This window comes from Cyprinus carpio, chromosome B23, assembly GCF_018340385.1.
Source record: "Cyprinus carpio isolate SPL01 chromosome B23, ASM1834038v1, whole genome shotgun sequence".
Classification (NCBI taxonomy): Eukaryota; Metazoa; Chordata; class Actinopteri; order Cypriniformes; family Cyprinidae; genus Cyprinus; species Cyprinus carpio.
This window is the reverse complement of record NC_056619.1, coordinates 3,657,986-3,667,145: the sequence shown is the minus strand read 5'-3', so window position 1 is coordinate 3,667,145 and position 9,160 is coordinate 3,657,986. Positions and strand designations below refer to the sequence as shown.

At 40.6% G+C, this 9,160-nt stretch overlaps 1 protein-coding gene across 6 annotated transcripts; it reads left to right on the top strand.

Annotated features, from left to right (window-relative positions):
• The first annotated feature begins 285 nt into the window (after positions 1–285).
• On the top strand, positions 286–6,663 carry LOC109048600 (spermatogenesis-associated protein 2-like). 6 transcript variants are annotated; one of them, XM_042750521.1, is made up of 4 exons: positions 286–390; positions 2,227–2,329; positions 2,558–2,995; positions 4,259–6,663. In XM_042750521.1, exons 3-4 carry the CDS (start codon positions 2,645–2,647, stop codon positions 5,570–5,572), a joined length of 1,665 nt encoding a protein of 554 aa, XP_042606455.1. In that variant the 5' UTR covers positions 286–390; positions 2,227–2,329; positions 2,558–2,644; the 3' UTR covers positions 5,573–6,663. The 6 variants fall into 6 exon arrangements, with proteins under 6 accessions (XP_042606455.1, XP_042606450.1, XP_042606452.1 ...); XM_042750519.1 differs by having other exon boundaries at positions 340–493; XM_042750520.1 differs by having other exon boundaries at positions 342–493; positions 2,230–2,329.
• The last annotated feature ends 2,497 nt before the right edge of the window (positions 6,664–9,160 follow it).

Sequence of the window (9,160 nt, the reverse complement as noted above, 5' to 3'; positions counted from 1 at the left end):
GGGTGATCAACATTTGTGACCCTGGACCACAAAACCAGTCATAAGTAGCACAAGTATGTTTGTAGTAGCAACAATACATTGTATGGGTCAAAATTATTAATTTTTCATTTATGCCATAAATCATTAAGTAATGGTAATTGAAAACAGCGCGGTGTTTAAGCAAACATTTAATTAAAGTTCAGAAAAAAAGACGTTAAATGCAGCGCGGAGACTTCTGGGAACTGTTTTGAGCGCTGACTCCAATGAATCGAATCATTTATGCGAACCGACTCGCTGAATGAATCGAACGAATCAGCGCTGGTCCCCCAGCCTGCAGCCTCGGGAGCGCGCAGGGGAGGCAGCGTGGCGCATGCGCAGTGCGGCGGTGGGGATTTCCAGCGGAACATGAAGGTAAGAGCTGGATGATGAGGAGAGGGCGGCTCGGTAATGCTGCTGCCCAGCACTGCATGACACTCAACGGGCATGTTTACTGTCACGTCTTGTTCTTACTGAGGTAATTAAAAAGTAATTGCCGGATGGTGTATGGTTAAATTGTGTGGTGTGTGTGGATTTACAGGGCCCTGCCACTGCGCTAATGTTAGCAGTGCTGTGCTAGCTGCATCTGATATCTGTCAAAGATGAGGTTGAAACGTGTTCGAGACTAGAGTAACAACTTCATCAATGTCTATCCCTAATCCCCTTTAATAACGACAAGTTGAGAGATCAGATCGGACTGACTTGCGCGTAGACAGATGTATTTACTGTGAGTGGAGAAGACTGTCAGATTAGCTGTGTGGCTAACACACGTAACTTACTGTTTATGTCACTGGAGCAATGAAATGCAGATAGGACATCATTATTTATTAACACTTAACTGTGATCTCTGCGAACGCTGATTTATTTAGGTGGGGATTTTAGCTGTACCGTGTTCAGTGTGGTGTTATGATTATGATATGATGCTGTAGTGATGAGAATGATGGCGATGTATCGACAGGCCTGTGTAAAGTGCATGTACATGACTGATGGTTAGTGTTAGTATGAATTAAGCAGCTTGGAATGACAGCCAGCATCACTGAAGGTAAACACTGGGAATAGTGCGCAAGTGTTTAGTTGGCAATCATCTAGAAGAAAAGTGCTTCGTGGGGCCTCACTGCAAACAGTTCACATTCACTGCTAGAAATAGAGACCATTCACTCCCATAATGTACATTATTGGCAGGTCCAAAAGGAACTCTGGGCCTGCAGAGTTTTGTGAAACGTTCTAAATTCCTATCATTCACAGAAATGACAATGCATTAATTGTTCCCTCTTCCTTACCTGTTTGTTTATTAAATATTTTGTTTAATTTGCTTGTGATTTCAGTCTAGGACGTCTCTATATATAATACCTGGGGAAAGCTATTCATTAGCATTGCCATTCATCTCAGTGGAAGTATTGTTGTACATGGCCAGCTTGCTGCTATCTTTGCTCATGGGGTTTTGCCAAAGACAGTTTTGAGTCGATCACCTGATCAGCAAATACTAATTGTCTGACAGAAGAACCAAATCCCAAGTGCTTCACTGCTGGCTGTCCTGCTGGTTTCATTAACTCAGACTTGCATGGCAGTAGACAGGTCAAAAGTTTAGTCAATTTTGCATTTTTTTTATTACTATTATTATTTTTTTAATTGTCATAATAAAGACATGTGATATTTATATGTTACTTACAAAAAAACAAAAACTTTCGTTGGAATACATGGTTGTATTTAAATGGTTGTCAATAGAGAAAGATGTACCCAAAATGTTGTCATTATGTAATCTACCTGCAGGATGTGACTTTATACTTAATTATATAATATATATATATATATATATATATATATATATATATATATATTATTATATTATTAAAATTATTATTTATTATTTCTCTCAGTTTAACCCATTAAATAATAATAATAATAATAATAAATCCATTACACACAGAATTATTTTTAATTTCCATTAAAAAAAGGGGAAAAAATGCATTTAAAGCTCATAAAATGTAAAACAGATTTCATTTAGGCCCAACTATGATTTAAACTAGGTTACATCACAGATAGGCTGTGTATTTTGTCCTTCTCATGGCCTGCTCTGGTCTTTCTGTGATGCGTGCCTGCATTATGAACTAGCTTTATGATTGCAGGCAAAGAGAGTGAGGCAAGCTTAATGTATTAGACTGCAGCCTGAGTGGTGTTTTTCAAACAGATTTTGTTCTTCTGTCGTTGCAGCAGCTGGCAGCATTGGACATGGTGTTTTTAATGTGCGCTCCTCTCTGCAAATCCTGACCTTCAACCTACTGCGGGGGAAAGCCTGCAGTAAGGGCTTAACAAGGTGAGGACTCTCCATCCAGCACCCAAATCAACTGTCTTCTCATGTCATGCTGAGGTGTTTTGGCTAATGAGGAACCCAGAGATGCCCATTACAGCATGAAAGAGCCCTGGGCAAGGCGTACGCCCGAATTAAACCAAGCACATCTTCACTTTCATTATTCCATATCGCTCTTTTGGAGGATGATCGCAGCTTGCTGATTTTCCCCACCACACTGCACCGTTGTTCCAGGTCTTCCGGTGTCCAGTGGGAGACAGGTCTTGAGATGGCAAGGGGTCCCGTTTAAAGAAACTCCTGGGTTGTAGGATAAGAGGTTGCATGTCACGCAGCCCACTGCCACCAATGGATGCCAAGTTGCGAGAAGATCTATTCCGCAGGTATGTGGCGTCTTTGGAGAATCGGCTTGAGGAGGGAGCCGGTGAAGGAGATAAGCAAGGAGCCAAGACTGAGGAGGCACTGATTTCTACTGCAACAGCACTGCTTGGCTCATACCAGCCCGATCCAGGGCAGCGCTTTCGCATGATTCGCTTCTATGAAATTGCTGAGAACTCCCTGAGGACTCAGAGAAGCGCAAACTTGAGGACATTGGAGGCGGCCTTTGCGACGCTGGAAACCATCTGTACCAACTTGCTGCTCTTTCCTTGGAAGAAAGAGTTCCGTTGCATAAAGGTGAGTCAACAGAGTGAAGGATTCTTTATTTTTTCCATGGAGCACAAAGGGGATGACGTTTCAGTAGGGCTGGACGATTAATCGAAAATAAATAGTAACCGAATGTAATTTTCCCCTGTCGGTTATATTGGTTTTTTAATCCTATTAATACTTTTCCCTTAAAAAGATACTTACTGCGTTTGTAGTCAACACTATACGGACATGAATGACCATTGTGCTTGCATCTTTTGCAGCATCTCGCAAAATAATTTAAAGTTTTATACACAGTGCCACACATCAATGTCAGTTCCAAAACAGTGGACCAATCAGAAGACCCTGGAGGCAGGGCAAGCATTGCGAGCTTTTGTTTACAATAGCAGATTGGCATAGCAAGTTTTGTATTTGCAGAATGCAAGTCATTCTGCCTTGAGCTTTATTTAAAAAATAAAATAAAATACAAATAAAAACCAGTCCTGAGAGCTGCGTCTCACAGTTTTAGTTTCAAAGATGTGTTCTGTGTGAATGGCCAGTAATAACACAACAAGATCTCTGAGATGGTGCCATGCTCTTTCTTTTAATCAGCAGTGCTATATTTACATTCATTATTTAAAACATTTATTTAAAAAGTAGGCTATTTTGTTTGCTGGTTGTTTTCTCATTTTGACATGGCAATATTCCTTTATTTATTATTATTATTATTATTATTATTATTTTTTTTTTTTTTTTGCAGAAATGAATTTATTTTTTAGGAGACTTTCTTTTTACTATTAAACTGAAATGTGTTTTTTTTTTTTAGTTTTTTTTTATAAGAATATTTATTTAATATATTGCTTTTCAAGGAAGCTCTGATTTTAACTGTTCAAAATATTCAACAAATAACCCCAAATAGTTTGTTTCTGTCAATTATTTTAAAATCACAAAGATAAGAAATGCACTCTTGTCATTAGAAAATAAATAAATAAAAAAAATCCCACCCTTATTATTTGAGTATATTTATGGTACAAACCTTAAATTTAACCTTGAACTATGAGGGCAAGAAAGAAAGGAAATAAATAAATAAATAGTAATCGAGGTAAAGTGTTCAATTAATTTGAGGTTTTGATTTGAGGTCATATCGCCCAGCCCTACATTTCAGTGAGAAGTGTGTAGTTTCAACGAGACTGCACTGCATTTTGGGGATAATTATTCAGCCTTCTATTAAAACCTTTCTAGTTCATGAATGTGAAAAAAGATAATTTTATCTTTGCTTTTGACAGTGTAATGACTGTTCTTTCACTCTTACAGACCTTCACAGGGCCGTACGTGTACCAGTTGCAGTCGGTGATATGCGACGCAGACTTGCGTTCGCTGCTGCGTACCATGGGCTACTCAAGAGACCAGGAATTGCAGTACAACGTTAGGGACCATCCAGGTGGAGCCTCCCACCTCCGGCAGCTCGCCTTCGAACTGCTCCTCGCCCAGGCCGAATGCCGTCTGCTCGGCGAGGTGGTGTCCATGTCTCGGGGCTTTGCCTTGGAGCTGGAGGCCGTGGAGGTGAGGAGGAACACCAGAGAAGATGCGGCAGGGTGCGCTGAGGCCCTCCGCCGACGAGACAGCCTTACAGGAGACTTGTCCCGCCTGTCGGTGCGGCCAGGTGACATCGACCGCACCCACCTAAGGCGAAGCGGTCGGCCGTCCAAGTCCGTGGATGTAACGGACAGTGCAGGACACTGGCACCAAGCCAGCAAGCCAGTGCTGAAGGCCTCGCTCAGCCTGCGCAAAGAGCCATTGTTCGTCGACACAGAAGAAGACTTGAAGGATGAAATCATCCGACCGAGCCCTTTGCTTTACCCCGTGGTGGCGCCGCCCTCTTACAGTCCAGTGGCTGACTTCTTCCCAATTCAGTCGCCCCCGTCTGAGCCATACTCCTACCACTTGTCCTCCCTGGATGAGGTGGACTTGTACACTGAACGGGGTCTGGGCGGACACCAAACGCCCTCTAGGCCGCCGAGCCGGGAGCCTCGAGAGTCCCGGGACAGTTGGGTCCTGAAGGGGCATGTGATGAAGTGCCAGGGCTGTGGCATGGGCTGTCCTTCGCTCTCCTCTTGCCAGAGGTGCGACATGATCTTGTGTTCGTCCTGCCATGCAGTGGAACCGGCGCCTTGTTGTGGCTTCCAGGATTACACTAAAACTTCCCGCCCTTTGGATGGCTACATGCCCATCAAGGAGAAGTTGTCCGTCTACTCCAACTCTCACTCACACACTCACACTCACCCTCACCTGCTTCCCCACGCTCAGTCCCACTCGCTGTTGCTGGACAAAGCTGTGATGAGCACCAAGCTGTTTCCCAGTAAAGCCGTGGGTTCGGGCAGCAGTCCGGTGGTCGGCTCCATCAGCAGTGGGGGTGAGCGGCTGAGTGTGGCCGGCTCCCGCTGTGGCTTTTGCAACAAGCCCGGGGCCTCTCACACCTGTGTGAACTGTTCCAAGGTGTCATGTGACATGTGCATGAGCCTCTACGCCAGCGACGTGTGCACCCGCAAAAATCCACATCATAACTTTGTGCCCAATCATCAGCTCAATTTCAAGTCCAGCTCCATATCCCACCTCGTATATCGATAGACCAGGAACACAGTTGTGCTACAGTTGTGCACTACACCTCTATCTGTGTTTTTATCTCTGCTTTTACCACCCTTTATTTTATTTAGTATTTTTATTTTTTTATTTTATTTAACTCTTCCTGCTTCCTTTTTCAGTTGCCAGTTGTTTGGTTTTGGTCATGTGATCTTGCAGTGCATTTCCTGTCCCTCAGTAGTTCTTCTTTATCAAGGAAAACAAAAAAAGCTGATTGACCAGAGAATTCCATTCAGTATCAATACTTGTTAACTTGCAAAATAACCACGCAGCGCATAGGAGTTGTGAATGTTTAACAGAGACTTCACCCTGGAATTGAATTGAGTAAGTTGGAACTTATCAAACTTGAACAACAACAACAAAATAACATTACACTGGAAGTAAATAGTATATATTTTGAATTGTGAATCTATAGATCTATGTAAGACTATTGGTCTTATGGTGGGGTGGTTTTCCCAGTTGAATGGGGCTTCAGTTGTGAATTTGTATCAGACTTCTAATTGCTGTTAAGTCACTATATTGAGTCCTCTGACAAGAAATGCCTTGTGGGTTTAACCCCTAAGAAGTCACCCTACGCTGTTCAAAATGCTGCTGTTGAAAGTAAAGCCAGGAGGGGGTGCTCCTGACCTCTAACAAGCTTTGCAAGCAACATGAAACTCTTTTTGACAAACTTCATGCACATACTGTTGATTATGTCAGTATATTTATATTTTTTTTTTCCTCTGTCCAGTTTTCCTTTACATTGTTTTAACCTGTTAAGATGTTAAGTCATTGAAATGGAGAATAATTTAATATTTTGCTACACTGTGTTGAGAAACAATTATTATTATTTTAATTTTTTTGTTAATCCATTGTACAATATATTTATATGCATACAGTGATAAACTAAAGTGTTACTACCGGGTGAATGTCACAAAGGATTTTATGTGTCATTTTAGAGCCCTGCATTTCAGCCTGGGCACGACGGAGCCTGGCTTTTTTTATGCCCTTCAGGCCAGGCTTCGGGCAAATTTTCACGCCATAGTTCAGACGTGGGCCGGGCCTCGGGCTTGTTTTAGGCTTCTCCTTATTTTTATATTTTAGACATCCATCAATCAGTGATGAAAAAAATTGGCACGCTGGTGGAAAGAACACAAGACCATGCTACCGCGACTGTCAAGAGCACCTCGATAGTGTTTAGTGTCCCGCAGCAGCAGCAGTATGGTGCGTGCCGTCAGCGCAGCTGAACAGTTCTGCGTTCAAATGCACGCAATAGCTTTAAGCTTGCCGCAAAGCACAGGCAAAAGTAATTACCATAAATTTGACGGGGGAAAATAGTAAGGAGAAATTTGAATTATTTAGTAATAAACTAGTGTTTTCTGAGTTTGTGTCGGAAGGATGAAGTTGCCGATCGTGACTCGCCATCTCCTCGTTAGACGCGCCTTTAGAGAGAAGTGCATCTTTACGGATTATTATTATAATGAAAGAGTTTTTGATTTGTTTTATTTCATTAAGTAGTTATTTAAGGCTTTCTGTAGATATTTATCATGTCTGTGAGGCATGTATTTGGTTTATTTTTGTGAAGCGCTCCTGTTCAAGACCGAGGCGGCAGAAAGTGCAGCATGTTTGTTTTCTTTTTCTAAAAGCTTATATTGTATTGTGAGTGCACACAAATAAAAGTAAACCCTTTACAGTTACGAATGATGTATTACTCTTACCTTTATGAGCAAAAATGATGGCGTATCTACTGTAAAAAAGCAAGTGATCGCGCTGGCGCCTCCATGTCCTGCAAAGCGTGCTTTAGCTTCCACACTCCACACAAGCTATTGGGTATAGCGCACATTTATCTAGGTTTAACGTTTAAACATTGTTATATGCTTGAACTATATCTATATTTATATATTATAAACTATATTTATATTTATAGATTTTATTTTAGGCAAGTTGTAATGATTTGAGAAGGCTAAATTGATCAAACACAGGCTCACTGTCTAACGCTGGCTGTTGGTCGTTACTTAAAAAAAAAAAAAATACATATATATATATATGTATATATTTAAAAAAATACATATATATATTTATGTATATATTTTGCTAAAAAAAATTTTTTTTTTCTAAATTAACTTAAAAAAACAAACAAACAAACAAAACAAAATATAATCACTTTCCTATTACATACAAAACTTAACTATTTTAACATCTCAAATAGTAGTATAAAAATAAGTATAAGTTGGGAGAAGCGGGAAAACAAGACGGCACGGGTCGAGTTCAGGCGGGTAATTCTGATAAGCTGTCGGACACTGGGCCGATCATATTTCACCCTACAATCCAGAGAAGATGTGATGTTTTACATAGAGAAAACAAGATTCTCATTACTGCAGTGCAAACATACAGAGCTTCAGTGTTTCAATGTTTTTATGTAATATAAAATTTTAATGAGGATCAACTAAATTTAGTACATCAAATACTACTACAATGTATTCTTACATTAGTACTTTATAAACGTTCTATTCATGTAAGTTATGAAAATAAGAACCTGTAAAAATTAATTTTCTTTAATATTTTATATTATGGGGTAAAATATGACTTGGACATGTTTTTGTGACATTCACCCTAATTGGCCTGATTTTTATTCTTCCCTGAAGATAACACTAATTATATAAATTGTTTTTCCTGTTTTTTTTTTTTTTTTTTTTTGGTCTGTTCCAACAGAACAAAGTCAGTATATCATTCTGGTTACATATCCTTAAGTTAGAGACCTTTCAACTTGCTCTCCCTGCTGCCTTGGGTAACCTTTCCAGTCACCTTAAGGCTGCACTCAATGCAGGACTCGATGCTTAATGTCTGTACGCAGCATAAAGCGAGGGCCAAAAAAATCTGTCAGGGAAACAGAAACTAGCACAAGACATAAAGATGGCATGTTCTTATGAAGTAACGTCAGTATGTTTTTGATTTAGTGGATCCAGTGTTAAAGGATGCGGTCAGTCCTCTATCTCTCCTTACCTTTGTCTCTCTGTTGAATAAAACACTGCTGCGTCCTTAAATTCTGCAAATGTTTCCAGTACTAAACAGCAGCCAGGAATAATTTGATTGGATTTTACACTCAGTGACAGCATGGTTAACCAATCAAAACTGTAATGTGCCAAACACCCACAGTCTGTGAAGACAGAAGCGTACCCTACCACTCATCTCTGCATGGTAACTGAGCCATCTGAAAGTGTTTTAACCCCGAGTGATGGATAACCTGTGTGTGACTAAGCCACTTTCTCTCTCACACCCATCAGTTCTCATCATACCCTGTTTAATGGGTTTGTGTGGTGATTTCACTAGAGATGAACTGATGAGTGAGGTGACCCTCCATACACACACGCAGTCCTCTGCTCCTGGTTTCCCCTGTCCATGAAGCAGAGGTCAGATCTCTGTCTGGCAAACGAGTTTTATCTTCAGCGGAGACGTGGTGGGGCGAAGAGGCAGGGTGGAACGGGGTAAGGAGTTAGCAAAAATGTTTGTCAGCAAAAGTATAATCCTATAATTATATTAAATTAATTAAAAGCGATGATTTTATAAAATAATTTCAAAAATAAAGTTCTACAAAAA